The 26,665-nt window shown below is 38.5% G+C and overlaps 1 protein-coding gene across 1 annotated transcript in view; it reads right to left on the reverse strand.

The window, feature by feature from the left end:
- FYB1 (FYN binding protein 1) overlaps window positions 1–26,665 on the reverse strand; it is a 167,621-nt gene that overhangs the window by 111,992 nt on the left and 28,964 nt on the right. Inside the window, exon 2 of the mRNA XM_017853230.1 lies at window positions 10,671–10,903. Coding sequence (XP_017708719.1) covers window positions 10,671–10,691 — 21 coding nt within the window. The 5' untranslated portion in view covers window positions 10,692–10,903. The remainder of the gene's footprint in view (window positions 1–10,670; window positions 10,904–26,665) is intronic.

Consider the following 26,665-nt stretch of genomic DNA (forward strand, 5'->3'; position numbering starts at 1 on the left):
TTAGGGGGACTCACCAACCCAGTCAACCAAGGGTGCCGGGGGGAGGGTGTGGCATCCTGTGTTGTATTCAGAGGCAAGCATTATTAAAGACGAGTGGGATCCTGGATCTGTCTTACTCTTATCCTCACATCTTTCTTGATCAATTACTACCAAAAGAGTGGCAGAAATTCAGTGGCAAGGATGGGGCAGCTTTTGGAGTGGGTACCCTGATTTAGCACAAGTGAATGGGATTGGAGTGCAGATGCTGGTTGCTTGTCTATAAATTATGCCCATGTATATGCCAAAAGATATGGCCATGTATCAGAATCTATGAATGTGACCTTATTTGGAAAAAGGTCTTTGCAGGTGTAATTAAGGATCATTCAACAGAATTATTCTGGGTTATGTAGGTGGCCCTATATCCAATGACCAGTGTCCTTATAAGACACAGAAGAAGAGAAGACAGCAGAAGAGGAGAAGGCCATTTTATAAGAGAGGTAGAGGTTTTAGTGATGCAGCCACAAGCCACGGAATCCCTGGAACCACCCGAAGCTGGAAGAGGCCAGAAACGAATCCTCCCCTAGAGTCTTCAGAGGAAGCATGTTCTGCCGACAGCTTGAGTTTGGACTTCTGGCCTCCAAAACTGAGGGAGGATAGATTTCTGTTGTTGTAAGCTGCCTAGTTTGTGGTACTTTGTTACAGCAACCACAGGAAAATGATACACACCCTTACAAAACTCCCAAATTACCTTTTTTCATGTGTGTGTATAATATGATTTTTAATATTGTGTGTATTTATATTAGCATATATTAGAAATCTCTAATATAAAAATAGTGCTATGCATATTGTTAAAATTCTACCCGCATCTCCCTCCTTTGTTCACTTTTTTGTTTATTTGTTTGTTTTTAAATTTTATTTTAAGTTCTTTCTGGGATACATGTGCAGGATGTGCAGGTTTGTTACACAGGTAAATGCGTGCCATAGTGGCTTGCTGCACCCCTCAACCCATCACCTAGGTATTAGACCCCACATGCACTAGCTATTTATCGTGATGCTCTCCCTCACCCTGCCCCGCAACATGCCCCAGTGTGTATTGTTCCCCTCCCTGTGTTTGTGCTGGATTTCTACAAATGTCCAATAGTCTATGTGGATGAAGTTTAGGAGGAAGGGAAAAAAGATTGTTTCATCATCATTTTTTGCTGCACCACCATTTGTTGCCATATTAGAGGTGACATCCCAGCTGAGATTATTCCTGACTTGGAAAGACTAAGTTGGGAATTAGTCACAGGCAGCAGGTGAGTTTGGTGGCATTTCACGTGCACTTAGAAGCAAAGTCATCCACTGCTCTGACCAACTCTCATGGCACAGGCCTCAGCAACATGATTAACAAGGTTATGTATTGAATTTATATAGCTAAATGGTTTTCCTGGTTTCTTATCTGTTTAGAGAGGCTGATTAGCAGAGGTAGAAAAACAAGAAAACCACTGAGCTTTCCAAATTTATCAGAGAAACCCCAGACCAGCTTCTGATGGGGGAATATTCCTTGACTTCCAGAGCTTCCCACTGGATTTTCATCCTGCCCAAAGACATTCTAGGTTTGTTCCTAGTGACCAATAGAGAGCATTCCAACAATCACTTCTTATCAGTCAGCAACTATATAATAAATACCTGGGACATGCTTGGCCCTGGGCTTTCGTAAAAAGAAAGGAGACAAATGGGCCTTAAAGGTAGAACAATTTCAATTAGAAGCCTGTACGAGGTTTAGAAGCACAATGTTTGAGAAAGTAAAAAATCCTTAACCATCAGCGAACCAAGTCCTTCATTTTACAAAAAAGAAGTTGGGTAAGCTATCTGTCCAAGGTCACACAGCTGGGCTAAAATCTGGGTCTCTCCCTTGCTCATCCTCTGAGCTTTCCACTGCGCTGTGCTGTCTGACCTGTGGGGTACCAGCTTCTACAGCAACTTACTCTTAAGAAACAGTCACAAGAAGAGAGGGCAACCCGGATTGCCTTCTCGGCCAGGTGCTGTGCTAAGAGCTTTTCAGGGATCACCTCATAACAGGTCTATGGAGACGTTATTGTTATCCCCATTTGACAAATAAAGAAACTGAGTCATGGAACGATTTAGGAACTCGCCCAAGGCCCACAGCTGGTGCGTGGCGGAGACCACCTTCAAGCTCAGGATCTTGATTCTGGAGTCACAGTCTTAACCTCAACCTCTGGAACCACAGCCCAAACCTACCAGCGGGCCATGGTTCATTCTCTTTGCTTTCTTGTTTTTAGAAATGTTCCTTTAGAGGCAGCCTCTAGTAACACCTCAGACAAGTGAAATATCATTTCTACTTCACTGACCTCTCTCTCTTGTGAACATATTGTATAAATGGTGGAAAATGTGGTTTTAAAAGTACATTGAGGCTGGTAAAAGCTTCAAAGTCACCGCCTGCACTTACTCTTTGAACCACTAGATGTCAGTGTGATTGCTCTATGAAGCAGCCGTAACTTGCAAGGTGTCGCATTGCCCGGGAAATCAGCTGCGGCGAGCTTCCAAGCCTCTGGACTACAGCAGAAGCTGGGGGGAATTTGAAGCCCAATGGTAGTAAACAAATGATGGACATGACAATCAGGCAGTGTGGATTTCAACCTTTACAATAATTTCTCAAGGGAAACGGAATCCATTTTAGCCTTTCCTTTTTGAAACAGATGGTAAACTTTTCCATGGGGTGCCGTAAGTGCACCATAACTCCTTTGATATTCAGGATCACCTTTAATGGCATATCATAAAATAAGTGGTTTTATTGGAAAGAGCAACCTTATCCTTCTCCCCCTCACCTATCACTTACGATTAATTTCTTAAGGCATTGGACTATTTGAAGTGCGTGTGTCTCACCTTGCATGGGGACGTTTTGCTCTACTTAAAACCTCCGCTGGCATTCCCATAGCATGGGCAGAAAAACACAGCCGCAGCTTCACCCTTCCTGTGATAAACCCGTCTGTTTTCCACACAGAATTATTTGTATTTAATGCAAAAATATTTAAAATGGTGAATATTAATAATGTATTATTTTACATTAGTATTCAAAAAGTGTATATAGTTTTTTCCCCTCAACAACTCCATGAGATAAGTTCTATTATCATCGCCATATTTAGATGAGAAAACTGAGACATAGAGAGGTTAAGTGGCTCTCCCAAAGTCACACAGCTAATAGAAAGCAGAGTCAGAGGCCCATTTTCTATTAATTACTTCACTGCAAATCAAGTTAAATAGAGGGGGGAAAGGCCTTGTGAATTTTTCAGAAGAATCAGCAATGTATACAAGAAAGGCAAAGGCTCCGATGAAAATTTGGAGTTGCTGGTTGCTTTGAAAGGCCTCCTTGGCTGATTTGCAGCTGTTTGTCATCATTTATCCAGTTTGCCAGGATTCCTTCTGAGAAGGCATAACTGATGGCAGTATAGTCCCTTTCTTTAGTCTATGTAGAAATCTCACATGAATGGCCACCTCCTGCCAGGTTTGGAGGAAATTGAAAGTTACTCTTTCTTATCAAAAGAATGGACACATGTTTGTTAGAAAACAGGATGAAATAAATCATCTGTGCCCAGCTCTGTTGGCAATAAAACCTTGTTTCTGGTTTCACTGCAAGACATTATTCAACACTAGTGGCACCAGAGGTTCCAACAAGAACACATGAGAGGCCTTATCCGGTTACGAAACAGCAAGTGACAGACACATTCCTGGCCACATTTTTATCTGCTTATCATCCTTTTGGCTACAATGAGGCTGAGTTTTAGTGTCTCATGTTCATCTCTTTTGCTATTTTCCAACAGAACATGCATTTCCTTCAGTTATTCAGCTAGTACAGTCTGTATGCCAGAATTTGGAAGTGGTGCTTTTTTCCTGCTATAAAGAATTACACATTTATTTGAAAGAAGAAACCTAGGCATATCTGTTACCTGACTCCTGCAGAATAATGTGGAAGGATGGCCTCCTTTAGTGGATCTTCCCGGGCCAGGGTCTGGGACCCACTCACTTTTTGCTGTTGCATCTGCTCTGCATGTGGAACTCAAGAACTGAGGAGTTTTCTGATGCCTGGCAGGGTTTTGTTCAGGGCAGTGGTTGAGTGAGCCACACCTCCCTCCCGCAACCAGGCAAACTTAGACAAGAAAAGTTCTATTATGCCCTCAGGATATTGAGTAAGAAGGAGGAGAAAGGGGAACTTAAAAGTGCCTGTTCAGCCTGGATACTTCTGCTGACATTCCCACCAAGCATGTGATATTTAAAAGTGTAAAACCAAAACAAGGTTCTCCTGCCTTCCACCATATTTATTCAAGAGGAAGAAGCTGTAAGTTCTTTGGACCTATAATCTTCCCACACACCCAGAGGTGTCACCTGCAGTGGGGGCCATAGGGGGTGCTTACAATTAGAAAGGTCCACTGGAGCATGTGGAATATTTGGAACCTAACTGCACCTGAGGTCAGGAGGTAAAGTGGGGCGCTTGACCATATCAACTGAAGGGTGGTCACTCATGTGCTGGAAAGCCCACTAGACTCACTCTGTCGAGTCTCTGTTAGACTATTCTTCAGGCTTGAAGAAATGGAGTATTTATATGATAATCCACGTGAAAAGACTATCATCGGGGCTGAGTGCAGTGGGTCATGCCTTAATCCCAGTACTTTGGAAGGCTGAGGCAGGAGGATTGCTTGAGACTAGGAGTTCAAGACCAGTCTGGACAACATGGTGAGACCCTGTCTCTACAAAACCATAAAAACACTAGCCAAGTGTGATGGTGCATGCCTGTAGCCCCAGACACTTGGGAGGCTGAGATGGGAAGATTGCTTGAGCACAGGAGTTCAAAGCTTCAGTGAGCTATGATTGTACCACCATTGCACTCCAGCCTGGGTAACAGAGCAAGATCCTGTCTGAAGGGGAAAAAAGAAGAAGAAAGAAAGACAGAAAAAAAAAAAAAAAAAAAAAAAAAAAAAAAAAAAAAAAAAAAAAAAAAAAAAAAAAAAAAAAAAAAAAGGAAAGAAAAAGAAAAAAAAAAAGAAAAAAAAAAAAAGTAAAAAGAAAAAGAACCCCCAAAACAGAGGCTACCATTGGGGACTAAATGGGGATTTAACAAAATTGTTGGTTTTGAAATTAACCTCCCCCCACCTTCCTTCTACTCATTCTTCATAAACTCAAACACTTACTGTTGTGGGTCAAGCACTGCCTAAGACTAGAAAGATTGGGAGAAGACGAGGATTTTCCTCTTTCAATGGCTTATAATCTTACAGACGTTATGCCAGAGATGGTCACTTTCCTCCCCAGTATGATTTTCCTTCCTTATTAGGACGTAGTGCGGTCAGCAAATATGGCCACGTGCCAAATCGGTGCCGCAGAATGTTTTGTTTCAGAACCTTATGGCTAAGAATTTTGCATTTTTTAAGAATTGGTAGAGAGGGAGAGAAGAGAAAGAAGCAAATGATGGACACAATGATGATGACATGGCTGAGATGGTATATGCTGAAATATTTACTATTAGTTCCTTTGTTTTAGTATTTTCCTTCTAAATGATAGAAAAATTTGCAAAAAGTTTTAGGTGCTTTATTCTATCCTAGAATCTTCTGCTTTTTACCTGGCCCCGCTACACAGGATAAGCATTTCTAGTGCCTCTGTGCATAGATTTGGCCATATGGGTTTAAGTTGTTAGTCATGAGATCTGTGCAGAGTGATCCTATGTAGCTTCTTGGTGGTGCCTAAAAAGAGGGCCCCAATTCAAGCTTTCTCTCCCACTGGGCTGGGATGCTGTGGGGGCTGAAGCTCTTCAATCCAGTGAGCTGAGGTAATTACCTAGTCATGGATGGAGCCAGGAAGATTAGAAGGACTGTGACCCCGACAGGAGACAACCCCATCATCACTGGATTTTGCTAGATGGTTATAAGAAGGGGGAACAGGAGGAAAGACATTTAACTTTTAAAACAGTGTTATGTGTGTCTCTTTTGCTGCACCAACATGTATTTATAACCACTATAGAATAGACACTGTATAACCAACCATGACACACTGTTGATGAGTGTTAGCTCAAAAGTCGAATTAAAGGGCCTCTGGAATACCCAGGATATGTAATTCCTTCTGCTATGGGGGCAGAAGAGTTGAGGAAGACTTTACCTAATATTGGACAAGTTGATCTTGGGCCATGAAGGAAGCCTAATTGGAATTTGGGGATTATTTGTTTTTCTTCTCTCTCTGGCCAAACTCTAGGTGGCTCATGCTGTCATCCCAGCACTTTGAGGCCAGGGAGGGTGAGTCACCTGAGGTCAGGAGGTTGAGAGCAGCCTGGCCAGCTGGTGAAACCCTGTCTCTACTAAAAAATCAAATATTAGCTGGGCGTGGTGGTGTGCATGCTGTTAATCCAGCTCTCAGGAGGCTGAGGCAGGAAATTGCTTGGAACCCAAGAGGCAGAGGTTGCAAGTGAGCTAGATTCAGGCATTACACTTCAGCCCAGGCACAAACAGCAAGACTGTCTCAAAAATAAAATAAAATAAAATAAAATAAATAAAATAAAATAAAATAAAATAAATGTAAAATAAAATAAAATAAAGTAAAGTAAAATAAAATAAAATAAAATAAAATAAACAATCCACCAAAAGTAAGCAACACACCCTGTCTTCAGGGAATGTACTGCCCCCTCTCCTGGCTCACTTCTGCTCTGCTCCAAAGCCCAGTGTAGATATCATCTTCTTTTGAACTTTGTCCCACAAGACTGGGTAAGGCCTTCTGAGTTCTGGCGCTTGTACTCTGTTTTAGTTGTTGGAGACATGTCTGTCTTTCTCACTAGATCATGAGTTCCTTAAGGGTTGGTGGTAACTGTGGCTTATTTGTCCTGGATTTCTAGCTTCTAGTACATCACCAGGCACACAGAAGGCACTTTATAAACATTGAGTAAATTAATTTATTAGCGGCCAAGGGTAGCTTCCTGGTTTGTGGGGCTGTTACTTTTTTTTTAATGAATTTGTCCTAGGAAAGGAAAGGTGAGCCCTGCAATTTATATCTCTCAGTCTCTGTGTCCTCAAAGTATATACATTTTAAAAGTTTGCTTTCCAAAAGGAAGAAAAGAAATGTACACATTTAGAAAGTTTTAATTTAAAAAATTGAAAGTTTCGCTTGATATGAATGGTCTCTATGCTTAGTAGTGTCTGAAAGGTTTGAAGATTTAATAAAACAACTAAAATGTTATGAGCTGAGTTTAGTAACATGGTATGTTTCTGAAATAAGTGGAAGTATAGATACTTGCTCAAATTTATCTTATTTTGAGCTTTTCTTATTATTACATAACAATAAACATTCATTTTTCTATTTTAATAAAATCTTTACTCACAAAGGAAAATTTGTGCAAGAATATTATTTGATTACAAGATGATGATACTGATAATTACATTTGATTCTCCCCTTTGTCACTCTGTGTTATGTGTCTTATAATCAGTAAAAGAGGAAGGGGAACAACATGCACTGGGGTCTGTCGGGGGAGGGCAGTGGAAGGGAGAGCATCAGGAAAAATAGCTAATGCATGCTGGGCTTAATACCCAGGTGATGGGTTGATAGGTGCAGCAAACCACCATGGCACACGTTAACCTATGTAACACACCTGCATGCCCTGCACATGTACACTGGAACTTAAAATAAAATTAAATTTAAAAATAAAAAGAAAAGCAAAAGCATTGCTTTTGATGCAAAGCTATTTTACTACATGCTTTGGCTACATGCAATCAATTTTCTGAACTGGCAAATTAATGTAAGACTTTAAGACACCGTATAGTACTAGTATTTTCCCCTATCATTTAGAGGAAAATACAAAAATATGAGGAGCATATTTTCCTTTACATATAGTCCTTCTTGAGGTGGTGTTAATAGAAGGTGAAGTTGGAAAGAATTACTTGCATTGTTTCTAAAGGAAACCAATAATTTAATATTATGTTATTATTTGAATATGAAGTTTTCATTATTCTTGTGGCTATTCACTAAAGGCCTTCATAGATTACAGGGAAACTTGAGCAATTAAATTAAAAAAAAATTCAAAGCCTTCTGAAATAAAGTTTTTGGTCTTATATCTGCTACAGAATCATAGCTAACACCTCAGTGCTTCTGGATATTTTATTAAATGTTTAGGGCTTCCATTCCCCCATGCAAGAGTAATTCTAAGCAAAGGATGAATGTCTCAATGAGTAGCTCATTCTTTGTGGATATGAAAACTAGGTTTCCATTTCCCTATCCAGTGCAGCTGTATTGTGCAATACAAGGAAATAAAACCCTAGGTAAGAGAATTAGAGTGGGGGTGGGTGTAACAGAGATAGAGAAGATCAGCTTATTCTCAACTCACTACTCCCAGTATCAAATATCCATTTCAGATAGAAGAATTTCTGTCTTTATACTCCAGCCCAAATTTCCTACTGTTCCTATCTCATCCCACACTCCCCTCTTCTCCAGGTGGAGAAACTCTATCCTGTGCTGTCTGCTCCGTATAATGACGACTTTGAGGTGTCAGCCTGTTCATGACTATCACTTGTCAATATGCTTGCTTCTCTGTCTTCTAAATTAAATACTGTACTTATTGTTGTACTTACTAGCAATTATATTTTTCTACAATTAAAAAAATGATAAAGTTAATATTCTCAAAGGAGCAAATAACACGAAGATGATGGCTATTCCAGCCATCTTTCAAGGAAAGGTGATCTGGTTCTGGTGGCCAAGCCAGCTCTGCTATGCCAGATTAAAGCCTCCAGTGACTTACTCAGAAAACAAATCATGAATGTGTTTGAAAGTGAAATGGTTTGGCCTCCAGTCAGCCTTTAGCACAGTCCTGACGGTTTTCCTTACTACAGGGATTGGGCGTCCTGTGAAGACAGATGGGGGAGGGCTGCCACCTTCTGCTTGCTCACCCAGGGATAGCTTCCCAGGCTTTGCCACTGCTCCAGACTAATGAGCAGCAGATGAAGCTCTGATGAGTCCACGCCTTTCTGGAAGCTTGTCGTTGCCCTGCCAACATATGTTGAGTTGTCAAGAGCTCTGTCTTTAAGCCAATCACATCCTGATCACAGTTCATTAAAGGTATGTATTCCTCTAGTGAGCTCATTGTCTGTTGTCAGAAATCACTCAGTGCCCAAACACATTAGGATGAGAATGGACTGTGTAGGAGAGAAGAAAATAAATGGGTTCTGCTTATTTGCTTTGACTTTAACAGCTACTTCCCCTTATGCAACTCAACACTCACGCACACATATCAGAGAAACATTATCATCTGCAAGCTGCAGGACTGGCTTCTATTTAATGTGTAAAAAGTGGCTTTTCTCTACTTGCCTCTCCCTAAATCCTTCTAACCTCAACCTCTTTCCTCTAACCTGCTCATTCTTCCTGCTTTCTTCCAAGTAGGAAACTACTTGGTTAACATCAGAGATTTTTCCACCTCCAAGCTTCTAAAATTCTAGAAATACATTTACATTAGGGAAAGTTATAAAGGACTTGAATACTTTCCAGAGGTTTTTGCTACATGGGGTTTTATTAGTGGACAAAACCTTATAAAAGATGTCAACAATCTTTGAGAAGCAGAGGTATGAGAACTGTGTCTGCTTCCCCACTTCACATCCTTGAATCTCCTCCTGACTTTCTGCCATGCGGAAGAGTGGTCACTGAAGATTTTTGGTTTTGTACAGCTAGCAGTAAAATATATTTGAGTATGCACTGCAAAACTGTGAATATTTATTAATGAACCCACATATCCATGTATGTATATAAATGTGTGTGTGGTATGTGTGTGTCTGTTAAAACATTTTAATTGACAACATTAGGCTGGGACAGCTCCAGAGTTTTATGTTTTTATGTTAGCAAACCAAAGTCCAATGTAAACAATAAAATAAACTTTACCAATTAGAATGGTCAACTAACTTCTAAGTAAAGACTTTACCAATCAGATACTGCCAGCTAACCTCTAACTAGTCTTTTTGCTCTAACCAGTCAGATATGTTTTCTTTGTCTTTTTTCTTAGTGCACCTATGAAAACTCACTGTCCATGCAGCGGGGGTGGAGTTTTCTGAACCTTTGTGGTTCTGATGCTGCCTGATTCATGAATTGTTTTTTATTCAAATAAACTGTTAAATTTATCTTGTACAAAATTTTTCTTTGAACAACATGCACATATATTATGAATATACTTTAACCATTATAAAATGCAAACAAAAATAGAAAATAAAGGAAGTTTTTAAAACATAAGATTTCTAACAATTTCTCTTCTTGTCCAATGAACTGTCTTGAACCCTCCTCCTGAGATATTTACTTTATTTTGGAGGCAACTGATAAAAAGAGTGGAGAGAGAAAATCATAGCACTAGAAGTAGGCAACACATACAGGGCTCTTTCAATAAAACTACAATGTTCACCACTGGTTGGTTCCACTTTTTAAATAGTGTTAACAAGTTCCTTTGCTCAGCATGCAAGTGTGCACCCAGCCCACAGTCTGATCCAAGGCTTATTTCGTCACAGCATTTTGCCCCTGCAGCAGGCCTCTTATGGGTCCCTGGTGCACACTTCTGAGGGTCTCACTATTGCTCTCCTGGCTAAGTAACCACATAAGGGACATTTTCCCCTGAATGTGCAACAGGCACTATCCACACAAGACTGAAAGGTGAGCTGAGGATTGGCTTTAGACTCCTTTCTCTGACTCACATGTTCATGTCTAATCAGCATGTCCTGTTGCTGCTGTGTCCCGAGTGTTGTTTGAATCCAGCCTTTTTCCTCCTGTCTCAGTGAACTACCTTCATCATTTCCTGCCTTTTTAACTGCAGTGGCTTCCGATGGAATTGTTCTGCCTCTAATCCTTTCTTTGTAGGATTGTCAACATGATCTTCCTGTGATCAACTGGACGATATTTGCTCAAGCCTTTCACTAGCTTTCCAAACCTTTAGAGAGAAAAAAAAAAAAATCAGCTCTTTAAGAGTACATACAAGCATTTCCTTCATCAGACCTTACTACCTCTTCGCTTGGAGGTGGCATTGCTTTTACTTCTCTGACTTCATGTCTTCTTCCCCCATTGTCTTACCCTTTGTTAATCCACCCTTTTTCAAACTCAGCTAGAATTTCACCTCCTCCATCAAAGTCTCCTCTGACCCTTTCAGAGTATGTATTGCATCGTATAATAGCATTTTACATCTTCATTCTACTAGATCTTGTCAGAGGTAGAATTCACTTCTTAAATTTCCTGTGTGTCTTTAGAACAGTAGTTCTCAAACTTTAGTGTTCATAAAAATAACCAGAGGAGATTCTAAAAGTGCAGATTCCAGATTTAGTAGGCTTAGGGTGGCACCTGGCAAACTGCTATTGTAACTAGCTTCCTCCTCAAAGTGACTTTCATTTGTCATTCTTAGAGTTTAGTACAGCATTAGGTGCTCGGGCCATCAATAAATGTCAATAAAAGAAGGCATTCTCTATCTCTTATCTTTCCACTTTTGTCTTTGGGACTTTTGATAGACTATTTCTGGGTGCAGAGAATAAAACTCACAGCATAAATCTGGTCTTCAGACCTGTTTTTGTTGCATATCTGTGTGTGCAAACACATATACATTCACATAAATTCACACACACGCACATACATTCATATAAATCAATTAAAAGTAGTTTGGAAAAGCATAAAATGATGGAGAAACTTGCCTAGATTAAAATATACCAAAAAGATGTAAAAATCAAGTGTAATACATAACTCTTGGTTGGATTCTGGTTTGCACAAAAAAAGTTGATAAGATAATTTTGGTACAACTGGAGAAATTTCAATACGGGCAATTAAATGGTATGAAATTATTATTTTTCTTAGGGGATGACAATAGTGTTGTGGTTAAACTAGAGAATGTTCTTATTCTTAGGAGGTGCATGCAAAGATCTGTAAGAATGAATTGTCACAATTTGAAGACAACTTGTCTTCAAATAACTTAGGAAATAATTTATATACACACATTATATGGCAAAACATTAACAATTTGGGATAAATCTAGATGAAGGGGATATAGATGTGTGTTGTACTGTTGTTTAAGCTTTTCTGTAGATTTTAATTTTTAAAAATAAGAAAATATAAACACTAGAGTGATTTCATGTAACAATGCAGATTTCTAGCTTTCCATGAAAAGTCTGATTCTCTGATGCAACAATTTGTTGGAGCTCTGAAAAGCCTCCATAGTTTGCTATAATGGCTTCCCTCATTGATGTCATCTGCCTGAACCTAGTAGGCATTTGGTTTGCAATCCATAATAGAAAAAATTTCAACTCCTTAATAGCACATATAAAACTTTCCTTTATCAGACCTCATTGAGTCATGAGACTTTGAAATTCTCCTCCTGATTCTCTTTATAGAATTGTTTTTCTTGAATCCCATAAGATTGACCCAAAATGTTTTTCACCAGGGAAGACCTTTCACCTTGCGAGGGCCAACTGGGAATTGGGAACAGAAGGCTTGAGTAAAACATATACGCTGTTTCCATTCTTGACACACATATAAAGCCCAGTGCATCTCTCTAAGATCAATGATCAGATTGGAATAAGAGATGAAAAACTCAGAGACAAAGGATAACTTTTAACAAGAGCAATAATATTATTTCCACCTTCTAGGATCTGGGGTCCTGGTCATACAAATCAGGATGAATAGGATACACTTGGTTGGTAGATAGATACGTAACCTCAAAGGAAACACAGTGAAATCATGATAGAGACTATCTTTGGGAAGCAATGGCAAGAAATAGGCCTGAGGAAGAATTATGACTGAATTTCAACTTTATATATAATGTTCATTCTTTTCATATTAGAAATACTTTAAGCAAAGATGACAAAATCTTTGCCAGTTCTTAGTGATGAATACATTGTTGTTTCTTATATATTCTGTTTTTTCTGTTTGTAAAATTTCTCAAAACAAACAAACCAAAATGTGTCTACCCCTCATGGGACAAAGATAGCCACAAATATTTTGTACCATGGACATGCCAACTTTGGAAAAGTTGTCACCTACAGTAATGTGCTGTCAGTTTCTTTCCAGAACTGAAGGAAGTGGAAGTAGAATCGTAAGACTCCAGTTTTCTTGAATACTATTGAATATTAGGAATCACTGATTTTAATTTCAAATCACCAGGGTCAACAATTTTGATACTGTATTTCCCCGTTATTCCCCAGTGGTTAAAGAAAGAGGCTAGCTGAAGAAAATCAAGACAAACTTCCCTTCCTTTTTTTTTTTTTTTTTCTCACTCTGAAAGCTAATAAAGCAAGATCTCTGAATTATAATGTAATCTTTCCTCCTTTTTGGTTCTGGGAGCTAATAAATTTTAAAACACAATTAGGGTATTACAGTTGATGGCCACTTTGGGACTTTTACCTAAACACAGCTTTCCCTCATGATAAAATTAGGATGGTTCTTTTATCCACTATAATTTTTTTTTGTGTGTGTAATGCATGAAAATAAAATGAACTAGTAACAAGGCTTTGTCTTATGGTGGCAGAAGATCTCATCTCTCTGTGTGAAGAGTATGGCTGGGATCCTAGGACTGGAGTCTGTCCTGATTCAATGTCCTGCCTTGGCCAGAATGGGACTGGGGCTATCAAAAGGAGCCTGGGACTCACGACCCAGGGAACAGTGGATGAATATTTTAGAAGGCAGGGGCTGATATTCCCTTACTAAAGGATCCATGTAAAACACAGTAGGGCTCTGAGCTTGTTGGGATGGGATTGATGTCCACCATTCCCCGGTAGAGAAATGCAGACAACAAGCTGCTTGCACGAAATGCGAAGCTAATTTGTTCTATAGACTCATTCTCTGCAGTGTTAAGAGAGTGACTATAAAAAAAGAAAACCCGAGGAGAAATCAGCCATTGTCCAGACTTAAATAAAATGACAGTGGAAACTAGTAACTCACCTGAACTGTGTCCATTTCCAGAATTAGTTGAAACTCTAAACTCCTTTGAGTCTGACCAAGGTGGGTGAGTTGGGGGTATATCCTTTGATATTCACTTTTGACATTTATGTCTGCCTTAACTTAGGGAGATGATTTGACTTACTGTATGAAGGTCAAACAATGATTAATAGCTACCTTTATTGTGGGATTAACATATTCCAGGCAAGGTGCAGGGAATTTATACAGATTGTCTAATTTAATCCTCATAATATTGCCAAGGTGACGATTATGCCTGTTTTAGAGATAAGGGTACTCTGGTTTAGAGAGGTAAAGTGAGTTGCCTAAAAGGCAGAAGAGGTCCTGAAACTTAAGTCTGTATAATGGCCCAGATCCACTTTGTTAAATACACCCAGTGATTCTAAAAGCTGGCTTCGCAAGGCTTCACAAGAGAATAACCTGAGGGTAATTTTACCAAATGCTGACAGCCGGCCCCATGTGGTTCAATTAAATCACAGTACTTGGGTGAGGTGTCTGGGCATCTGCAGTCTTCAGAGCTCTCAGATGGTTCTAATGGGCAAATCAAGATCGGGAATCTCTGAAGTACTTTATACTGCTTCCAACATAACTAAACTCTTCCTATAGCGAGGTAAACAAAATAATGTCCCCATCTCCCAAAGGATGTCCACCTCCATATCCCAGGAACTGTGAGTATGCTACCTTATATAGCAAAGGGGAATTTGCAGGAGAGCAATTAGGTTAAGAATCTTAAAATGAGAAGATTACTCTGGATTATTTTGGGAGGACCCGAGTAACCGTAAGGATCATTATACATGGAAGCAGATGGCAGGAGGGCCAGCGTCAGAGTGATGCAGCTGAGAAAGACTAAAGACTTGATCAGCTATTGTTGACTTTCAAGATGGAATAAGGCCATGAGCCGAGGAATGCAGGCAGCCTCTGGAAGCTGGAAGAGGCAAAGAAATGGAGCCTCCCCCAGAACCTCCAGAAGAAGCACAGCTCTGCCCATGCCTCAGAGGCTTGCAGACTTCTGACCTCCAGAACTATAAGACAATAAATTTGTGTTGCTTTAGGCCACTAAATTCATGGTAATTTGTCACAGCACATATATATGTGTGTGTATATATATATGTGTGTGTGTGTATATATGTGTATATACGTGTGTGTGTGTGTGTGTGTGTGTGTGTGTATATTCTTCCACATCCCTGCAGCTTCTCTTCTGTCTTAAACATGCTTACAGTCACTTTTTATAAAGTCCTATCACTATGTAAAAATGTATTATTACTTCAGTGAGTTGGCCTTACCTAGACACCCCTTCAAAGCCATCATCCACAAGGCTGATGTTGGCATTGCAGTCTAATGACTGAAACCTAACTGCACAGGGTGTAGCTGAGAATTGCTGACACTGTGGAAACTTAGACTTCTCTGTCTCAGTACACACACACACACACACATACATACATACACACGTACATACAATATTAGTAGAGTGAATGGAATGATTGATTGTCCCAGGCCAACCATAATAAAAATGGAGCATAATCTTGTGCAAATATCTTTCCATTTAAAAAGGAAAATATACTAAAGTGTTATATCATTATATTAATATTGATTAGAACAAGGAGGAAGAAATAAAGATAATGAGGAGGAAGAGCTATTATCAAGACATGTTTATTCCAGGAGGCTGTTTGAAGGAATGGAAAAAAGTACTTAGCTCAGAGCAAAACAGCTCGAGCCGCCAGCTTCAGCTGCTGTTGCCCTGGAATTTCTGTGTTACCTTGGACAAGTCATGTCCCCATTTCCAGCCTCAAGTCCATGAATTGAATTAGGGAACACATTCAAAAGCCCCTGGCACAGAGCTTGGCACATGCCAAGTACAAATACATGGTTGGCCCATCTTTTCTCTCTAAATGTGCTGAGTACCTTTTGGGTTACAGAGCTTTCTATTAGGTGCTATGGTCGAAGTTGTATAAGAAAAAAAATCTCTTCTCTCAAGAAACCCAAGACTATTTGGAAAAACAGATGATATATTTCTGGAAAATTCATAGTACAATGACTATTACAGGGTAGTATATTTCAAGCATGTAATAAACAGCCCAGTCATAAGAAATTATTACACGTTAGAGTGCTCCTGAAATGCTACTTGAAAAATGGGTAGGATTTTGCAGGCTTTGAGACCAGGAGATCAGTGGAAACAATGGGAGAAAGAGTGCTAATAAGGAGGTACTCAGACACTAATTATTTCTCAAAATTCTTATGTGACTGGGAGGTAAACAGAGGTGCAGAGAGCTATTTCTCTTTCACAGAGGGGAGAACTGAGACAGGGAAGTCTAAATTCCCAGAGTCAGCAATTCTCAGCTGCACCCTGTCCAGCTGAGTTTCAGTCATTCGACCGCAGTGCCAATATCAGCCTTGTGAATGATGCCTTCGAAGAGTTTTCTAGGTAAGGCTGACTCACCGAAGTAATAATATATTTTTACATAGTGATGGGACTTAAAAAAAAGTGACTGTAAGCATGTTTAAGAGAGAAGAGAAGATTCAGGGGTGCAGAAGAAAAATATATCATCAAACTATTTGCCTTAGCTCTGAGCTCGTGAGAAACAGGTCAATGTAGAACAATGAACAATGGTGAGCCACACCAAGTTTGGCTCAACTTTCTCTGAGCCAAAGATAAGAGTGGCTGAAAGAGTAAGACAGGAAGATACCTGTTTCAGAACATGCACACACATGTACACACACACACGCATGCATACCAGTCTCCTTCAGCAGTCAGCTTTGATCAAAATGAAGGTTGCATGTTTGTAAAAAAAGGAACATTTAATATAAACTTTTCTGGCATCAGTAGCTCATATTACCTGGAAATGTAAGTCACATGAAACTAAAGAAATGAATAAGCTACCAGGAAGGTGAGTCAGGGCTGCTCTGGGAGCCACTCTGCCTCTTCTTGCAATAACCCACAGATGTGCAGCAGGCCTCAGAAATGGTGTTCAGGCTGCCCACAGACCCAGCTATCCTCTCGAATTGAAATTAAATCCTCATTTAAAGCCACTGTAAAATGTGACATTTTAGCATAAACATTTCATTTTTAAAAGTTTGTATGCAACTGGAAAGAGCTAGCAAATATTTGGCTGGGCAAATAAATGGTTTGGTTTATGAGAAGGAAGTAAGACTTAGATGTAGCCCTGAAAAAGCTGTGGGTAATTAGTTGACTGGATGAAGAACCAAGGTGAGCAACCTTAGCGGAGTCTCCTGGCCAGCTTAGAAACAGGGTTTTATTGGCTTTATTCTTTCTTCAGTTAATCATTGCTTAGGAGTCCAGTTGCTTTATATTTGTACTCACCATCTTCTAGAGCAGTGGTTCTCAACTCTTTGGTTCCAAGACCACTGAATGCTTAAAAATGATCGGCAGACCCCAAAGTGCTTTTGTTAACATTGGTAATAACTGATAAAACTTTCATTTACTTATTAATGCATTTAAAATAACAATAAATCATTACATAATAACATAAAACTTCTATGAAAAATGTATTTTCTAAAGCAAAACTTTTTGTGAGAGGCATGGAATTGTAAATTTTTACAAATGTCTTTAATGTCTGGCATAATAGAAAACAGCTGTATCCTGATGTTTGCTCTGCATTCAGTCTGTTGTGGCATATTGTTTTGGTTGAAGTATATAAAGATATGGCCTCATACAGATATGTAGTTGGAAAAGGGAAGGATATCTTAATAGCCTTTTCAGATAATTATGTAGTATCTAGAAAATTCCACTGAGGACTCAGGAGAAAGTGATAATGAAAAAGACAAGTAACATAGTAGTAGTATTGTGTAGGTAGTTTTGACCTTGTGGGTTGCCTGAAAGGGACTTGATGACTCCCAGGCATCTTTGGGTGACATTTTGAGAACCACTGCTCTGGCCTTTCTCTAGCTTAGATGGGGTTTACTGTTATCTGTGGCTAATTCTTTAAGTAAACTGACTGTGGTCTCCACATGCATGATATCCAGGCTCATTTCTAGGTCTTTAAACAGCTTCTTCCACTTAGTTCCATAGTCACTGCCCCATCACCATAGCACATATGTCAGCAAGGCTGATTTCTCATGGAACCGTAAAGAGTATGAGAAAAGGTCATTCATCAAGGCTGTTTTTGTTTATTTGTCTTAGTACCTTTTCAAATAATTACATAGTATCTAGAAAATTCCACCGAGAACTCAGGAGAAAGTGATAATGAAATAGAGAAGTACCATAGTATTTATGTTTAATTGTATTTGTGTTTTTATTAAAATATTACTGATCCTTAAAATGCTTAAATCCAGGCAGGGAGACATATTTGTGAATCTTAGTTAATTTATAAATATAAAAGTATTCATGATTGTTTCCTATGGAGCCCATGTTCTAGGCAATGTGATTATAAGATTTCATCAAATGGTCCTATTTTTTCAAGGAGCTCCATCCTTGAAATACAAAGAGGCAATTAAAAATTACACAGTTGTGGAAAACAGTGTGGCAATTCCTCAAGGATCTAGAACCAGAAATACCATTTGACCCAGCCATCCTATGGAAAACAGTGTGGCAATTCCTCAAGGATTTAGGACCAGAAATATCATTTGACTCAGCAATCCCATTACTGGGTATCTACCCAAAGGATTATAAATCATGCTACTATAAAGACACATACACACGTATGTTTATTGTAGCACTATTTACAATAGCAAAGACTTGGAACCAACCCAAATGCCCATTAATGATAGACTGGATAAAGAAAATGTGGCACATATACACCATGGAATGCTATACAGCCATTAAAAAGGACGAGTTCATGTCCTTTGCAGGGACATAGATGAAGCTGGAAACCATCATTCTCAGCAAAGTAACACAGGAACAGAAAACCAAACACCACATGTTCTTACTCACAAGTGGGAGTTGAACAATGAGAACGCATGGACACAGGGAGGGGAACATTATACAACAGGGCCTGTCAGGAGGTTGGGGGCAAGGGGAGGGATAGCATTAGGACAAATACCTAATGCATGCAGGGCTTAAAACCTAGATGATCGGTTGATGGGTGCAGCAAACTACCATGGCACATGTATACCTATGTAAGAAACTTGCACCTTCTGCATATGTATACCAGAACTTAAAGTATAATTATAATTAAAAATCACACAGTTTATAAATACAAACTCAATAATCAATTTAAATTCCATGGAAGATAAAAAGGTCAGTGTAGCTTGCAGGGTAGTGGAATTGTTTCCTGTTCACATTATAACTAGCAATGGAGGCAAGGAATGATGACTGTCAGAAAGTTTGAGGTGAAGAGGGAACTACAGATAATATCCCAAGGAACAGCTGTTTTTTTCACAGTCAGTGCAGGATCTTAAAAATATTTTTCTTGAGAAATGAACAAAGGTGACATTTTTACCCTTTGGGCTTAGAAAGGGGTCAGCACACGATTCAGAAATAAATAACTCTTGGCTGATTTGATGCAGATGTCATCCACAGTTGTCCAAGCAGGGGAAGAGGGAGTGTCAACAATTTGCTACAGATTTACAGTTAGCATCTTTGTGAATTTAGCAGAATTCATAAAATGTGACTACTTTGTTTCTCTTCCTGCTGATTAAATCTTTACTTTTTTTTTGTATTGTGATGCTAGACACCTGAGTAGATGTATAGGAGCTGCCATTTTTTAATTGTATCAACACTCATTAAGCATTTTTTGGGCATGTATTTGGTGCTAGGTGTTGTACTAAGTGAATAAATGATGAATGAAACCGGTCTAATATATGACAACTATTAAACATGTATGGGAACTTGTAGCTAATATATCATCAGCTGCCATAAATGAAATCAAACATCTTCTATATTTCTCAACAAAACTGTTGATAAACTTCTAGAGCAGTGCGGTGCAATAGGACTCTTTTGTAGTGATAGAAATGTTCTATTTTTGTGTGGTCCAATATGGTAGCAACTGACCACATTTCACTATTGAATACCTGAACTGTGCAACTGAGGAACTAAAATATTAATTTTATTTATTTTTAGTTAGTTAAAATTTAAATAGCCACATGTGGCTCGTGGCTACAGTATTGGACAGTACAGGACCAGGACCCTATGATATCTTTTAGTTTTCTAAATCTGTCAGATACTAGATAAATTCTAGGTGTGCCACAAGATTTTAAAAGATACTTTATATTAAATTCTTATTAAGGCTCAAACCTGGGTTAATGAGAAGATTAACACACTATTTCCTTTGCTTTGAAGTTAAGGATAAATTTGAAAATAATCACTAGAAGATTTATGGGAGTAAATCCCTAATTTCAAGCGACCAGTATGTCTTGGAAAATCTGCTGGATGTTCTGGACTTTTATAGACTAAAGAAGGCATTGAGGTTTTTCATAATATAATAACTTACAAATTGGAAAATTAAGGTATTCAATAACTCTGGCAAAGAAGTGAAAGCAAATGTGGAAAATATAGGCCATTAATGTAGATCCAATTGCTGGGGGATAGTGTGATGTTGCATATATGTGGTCAGAGGAACTATAATGGTTTGGAAAAAATTTCAGAAATGGAGATGCCATATCCATAGAGATACAGCAACACCTAAAAATTTTAGGGGATACAGGTTTTATAGTCAAAGGTTCTCATCATAGTTTAAAAAATGAACACAAAGATGTAGGCAGGTACATAACAATGAAGAACAGGGAATAACAAGGAACAATCAAAGGTTTATCACAAGATAGCAAGTTATTAACTGGCAAATTAAAAGACTGGAAATAAATGTTGTAAATTCAGAGGAAACTAAGCTCACATTGGACAAGGGGGCTGAGATAGCTCTCTGCAGCTTAGCCAGTTTTTATCCTTGGCCAAATTGCTTGACCTGAGTTTCAATGTTGTTATCTATAAAACAGAGATGTTAGCTAATGTAAGATTGCTATGAAGACTAGCACAAGGCCTAACACATAGCAGGTACCGAAGACTACAAGACTACTCAAGTAGTTATGACTATTCACTACTGCCACCAGCAACTTCTGGAAGTTGTACAAATATAAGAAATGTAATGATGGTGGTGGTAGGGAGTGAGTAAGTGAATTTAATTTGAATAGAGGTTGATGAAGGAAATAGTAGAAAGCAAGTTTAACAAGTAAGTTGGGCCCACATAATCTCTTTTCCTTGAAATCCTGACAAATGAATTTGTGTTTGACTGTCATTGGTAACTGGAAACAATTGTAGGCTCATGCCAAAAACGATAGGTAGATTATCCAGAGGCACCACAAAAGATAAATCGAGGTGAAAGGCAAGGAAGGCAGTTAGAGGGATGTTACAATAATCTAACTATGAGATGACAGGCTTGCTGAAGATATTAGGTACATGCATGGAAATAACAGGGCAAATATGAAAGATTCTTTGAAGAAAGAATGAATTAAATTTGAGCTTCGCAGTCTGTGGGTCCAGGAGTTATAAATGAGTTGAGATTGATCCACTAAGGCCTTGGGGCTGTGGGGAACATTCTAACCTCCATCAAGCAACTATTTCCTGTCAAGATGCAAATAGCAGTTTTTTGCTTACTCAATCAATAAAATATCATTTCTTACACATGCTATGATAGAAAAAGTTCTGATAATCACTGAACTAAGGTGCTTAGTGTCAGACTGATATAAGGAAAGAAAGTAAAAAAGAGTTAAAAGGACTACAATACTTGAAGACAAGATGAGAGATACTGATGATGTCATAGGTGGGAAAGGAAACCCCTTAGGAGAAATTTGTTTTGAATATTTCAGTTGCTGTGAATATGAAATATTCATACAAATAAATGGCTAGGAAAACAAGATTGCAACAAGAATGAGAGATTTCTTAGAGATAGCGATTATCTGCATTGAAAACAGAAATCACTCAATTGCATTTGGCTAAAGCATCACTCAGGGAATGTGGATTAATAGATTCCTATGAACCTGTTTCAATCTCCTTTCTCTTTAGGTCTGTTCTATTAATTATTTTCACCTTGCTTTAGACGAAGATATAGAAGCATTATGACATTTACAAATCGTACAAGTACGGGAGGAATAGCTAATACATTGGCTGATGTAATCAAAATTCAGAATGGTTTATTGACCGCAAACTGAGAAGATACAAATGAACAAGTGCACACCACCATGTGAATGTACTTTATACCATGAACTGTACCCTTAAAAATGGTTAAGATGGTAAATTTTGTTGTGTGTATTTTATAATTTAAAAAGACAATATTTATAGAGAAGTTCTGCATGCATTTGTGTGTATATATATGTACATGTATATTATATACATCCTACAATATATCTGTGTGTGTATCTGTGTGTGTGCGCGTAAGAACGCGTATGTGCATAAAATTCCTGTGAGGATAAGTTTTAAGGAAGCCCAAGTGGGAGAAAGAAAATGCATTACATTTTTTAGGTGAATTTTTACTTTCTTCCTTTGAGTTTCTCCTAAAGAATTCACTCTAGGGGAAGAAATCCCCAGTTGTAACATGGCAAAGATCAAAATATTTAATTAAGGTGAGATACATTTCTTTGCAGTGCTTTTTTGGGCCAACCCGCCTGCCTTCCAAAGAAGGGACAATAAAGAGCAGCTGTCATGTGAGAAAAAAGTTGATGAGGACAATGAGGTCTCTGTAGTCAAATAGGGAACTATTACTGTGGGTACAGGAAGAGAGAAAAAAGAGCCCCAAGCCCTCAAAGTGTCTGTATGCAATCTCTACAACAGCCAGCATCAAATCAGTACAAAGTCTGTCTAGGGGCTTATCCAGAATAACAAAGCAAAGATTAAGTAGCATAGATGGAAAGATGATTAAACCTATAGGAAAGCTGAGAGGGTATTAGGGTGAGGCTTCATGTTTGTTTCCTTCTTTCCTCCAACAGCTAAGCTTTAAACCACTTCTCCTTGTCATATCTGAAAACTTCTTTGCGTGTGAGAACATGCTGGATATTTCTGCACATGCCAGTGTGCCTTTTTGGCCACCCGACTTGCTCATGGAGACTTATGTATAAGTGGATCACTCCAAAGGGGGCATCACCAAGTTTGATTCAACATATGCAAGTCAATAAGTGTGATTTGCTACATAAATAGGACTAAAAACAAAACCACATGTTCATTTCAATGGATGCAGAAAAGGTTTCTAATAAAATTCATCATCCCTTCATGTTAAAAACCTTCAACAAACTATGCATTGAAGAAACATATTTCAAAATAATAAGTGGCATCTATGACCAGCCCACAGCCAACATCATACTGAATGGGCAAAAGCTGGAAGCATTCCTTTTGAGAACCAGAACAAGAAAAGTATTTTTACTCTCACTAGTCCTATTCAACACAGTACTGGAAGTCCTAGCCAGAGCAATCAGGCAAGAGAAAGAAATAAAAGGCATCCAAATAGGAAGAGAGGAAGTCAAACTATCTCTGTTTGCAGATTATATGATTGTACAACTAGAAAACCCTATAGTCTCTGACCAAAAGCTCCTAGATCTGATAAACAATTTCAGCAGTTTCAGGATACAAAATCAATGCATGAAAATTAATAGCAATTCTATACACCAACAACATCTAAACTGAGAACCAAATCAAGAACGCAATCCTATTCACAATAGCCACAAAAAGAATAAAATACCTAGGAATACAGCTAACCATGCAGGGGAAAGATCTCTACAGTGAGAATTATAAAACACTGCTCAAAGAAATCAGAGATGACACAAACAAATGAAAAGTCATTCCATGTTCATGGATTGGAAGAATCAATATTATTAAAATGGCCATACTGTCCAAAGCAATTTGCAGGTTCAATGCTATTTCTACCAAACTATAAATGATGTGGTTTACAGTATTAGGAAAAACTATTTTAAATTTCACATGGAACCAAAGAAGAGCCCAAATAGTCAAAGCAATCTTAAGCATAAAGAACAGAGCTGTAGCCATCATATTACTCAATTTCAACCTACACAAGGCTACAGTAACCAAAATGGCATGGTACTTTCTGCCTTTGAGTCTGTACAAAAACAGACATATTGACCAATGGAATGGTATATAAAACCCAGAAGTAAAGCTGCACACCTACAACCATCTGATCTTTAGCAAAGTCAACAAAAACAAGCAATGAGGAAAGGACTCCATATTCATAAATGGTGCTGGGATAACTGGCTAGCTGTATGTAGAAGATTGAAGTTGAACCCCTCCTGATACCATATGCAAAAGTTAAGGCAAGATGTATTAAAAACTTAAATGTAAAACCTAAAACCATAAAAACCCTGGAAGATAACCTAGGAAATATAATTCTGGACATACGCGCTGGCAAAGATTTCATAACAAAGATGCCAAAAGCAATTGCAACAAAACCAAAAATTGACAAAATGGAACCTAATTAAACTAAAGAACTTCTGTACAGGAAAAGAAAATCTCAACAGAGTACACAGACAATCTATAGAATGGGAGAAAATGTTTGCAAACTATGCACCTGACAAAAGTCTAATATCAAGAATCTATAAGGAAGTTAAACAACTTAACAAGCCAAAATCAAACAACGCCATTAAAAAGTGGGCAAAGGACGTGAGCAGGCACTTCTCAAAAGAAGACATTCACACAGCTAACAAGCATATGAAAAAATGCTTGACAATACTAAGTATCAGAGAAATGCAAATCAAAACCTCAATGAGATACTATCTCACACCAGTCAAAATATCTATTATTAAAAAGTCAAAAAATAACAGATGCTGGCAAGATTGGGAAGAAAAGGGAACATTTACACAGTGCTGATGGAGATGTAAATTAGTTCAGCCAATGTGGAAAGCAAAGTGGCAATTTCTCAAAAAACTTAAAACAGGAGTATCATTCAATTCAGCAATTCCATTATTGGGTATATACCCAAGGGAATATAAATCATTCTACCACAAAGACACATGCATGTGTATGTTTATCGCAGCAATATTCACAATAGCAAAGATACGGAATCAACCTGAATAGCATTCAGTGGTAGACTGGATAAAGAAATTGTACATATACACCATGGGATACTATGCAGCCATAAAAAAGAATGAGAGCATGTCCTTTGGAGCAACTTGGATGGAGCTGGAGGTTATAATCCTAAGTGAACTAACACAGAAACAGAAAACCAAATACTGCATGTTTACACTTCTATGTGGGAGCTAAACATTCAGTACACATGGACTCAAAGAAGGGAACAATAGGGCCTATTTGAGGGTGGAGGCTTAGGGGATGGAGAGGATCAGAGGAATGCCTATTGGGTACTATGCTGATTACCTACCTGGGTGATGAAATAAGCTATACAACAAACCCCTGTGATACACAGTTTACCTATGTAGCAAACCTTCCCATGTGCCCCTGAACCTAAAAGTTAGATAAATAGATAGAGAGATAAATAAATAAATAAATAAATAAATAAATAAATAAGGCATCACTACACCAGGGTGTCCAGGACCTATGAGTCTGGTCCATGGAAAATGTAGAGGAGGACATAAGCTTTGGTTCTATGCCCTGATTCTGAGACTGTACATAGTCACAACAGCTTATTCCCCACCTTCCTGTGTATGTACATCTCCACCTTTTTCCCTTCCTCCTACCTCTCCTTCCTCAAAACCTAGAGTGATAAATAGGTGATAGAAAGGACTGGGGGAGTGCGGTCAATATGGAGAGTGGGCAAGGGCTGTACCCTATTTCCTTATTTCTCCTCATTTTTAAGGATGGGTCTGTACTGGCAAAAGAACAGGTACAGTTGAGTTGGCTGTGTCCTGCACAATCCTAAGAGGTGCCATGCACAATGTTGCATATGATACAGACCACTCCCAGTGGGAAATCCACTTGATTTGAAGAGCAGTGTATTGGGAAGGAGTCTCATGGTTTGGGCTCTTCTGAATTCTTCTTGTTATAGTTTAAGCTCTTTTTTTTTTTTTCCTGGAGGACATCTTTTTAATAAATATTTGTTCATAGAATTTGTTACTTAAGGTACAAGTCTCTTGTAAACTTACATTAAGGCTGAAAAGGAAGTTTTATCAGGCCAAAGATGTTCCATTACTTTTTCTTTCAGCCATATTCCCTCCAAATTTTTTAGTCACTCTGAGAGGTTTCAGAAATCCTTACATGTTTCATTCCAGGAACTGTTAAATTACTGTTTTTGTTTCCCTTTCAGTTGAAACAAAGCCAGCTCTTAGGTAGCCTCAAATTTCTTTTTCAATCTATTTTAACAATTTCCTTAAAGCTGTAAAATGCTAGAATCCAGAATTAATCATAAAAGTTATGTGTCTGTTGTACTACAATTTTAAAAAGTGTGTGTGTGGGAGGGAGGGGTATAAGAGAAAAATAAAGAGGGAGAGATACTTTTCTTATCTGTATAGCAATCATATTTTCCTAATGCAAACATGAGATATAGGGTCAAAATACCTATAAACCTCTGGATTTAACAAATAGTTAATAAATATTTGTAATGTTTGTGTGGATGTGTGTGCATCTTTTGCAGTCTGAGATGGAAGGAATAGAGAATATAACTAATTAGTCTTTCCTGAGAGAGAATGGAGAATAACATAACAATTGGTTAGATGAGTTTTTCTTGTGAGCTTTTGAATGGGTTCTAACTGAGAATTCACTATTGTTTCACATGGTCCTGACAGTCCCTGAGACTGAGAGCACAGAGAAGGGGGTTATGTTGAGGGATATCCAAGAGCAGAGGATTTCTGGGTTGGAAGTTCAGACAAGATGAGGAGGAAAAGGAACAGGAACAGGCATCTTTTTTTTTTTTTTTTTTTT

This window comes from Rhinopithecus bieti, unplaced genomic scaffold (assembly GCF_001698545.2).
Source record: "Rhinopithecus bieti isolate Rb0 unplaced genomic scaffold, ASM169854v2 scaffold_34818, whole genome shotgun sequence".
NCBI lineage: Eukaryota > Metazoa > Chordata > Mammalia > Primates > Cercopithecidae > Rhinopithecus > Rhinopithecus bieti.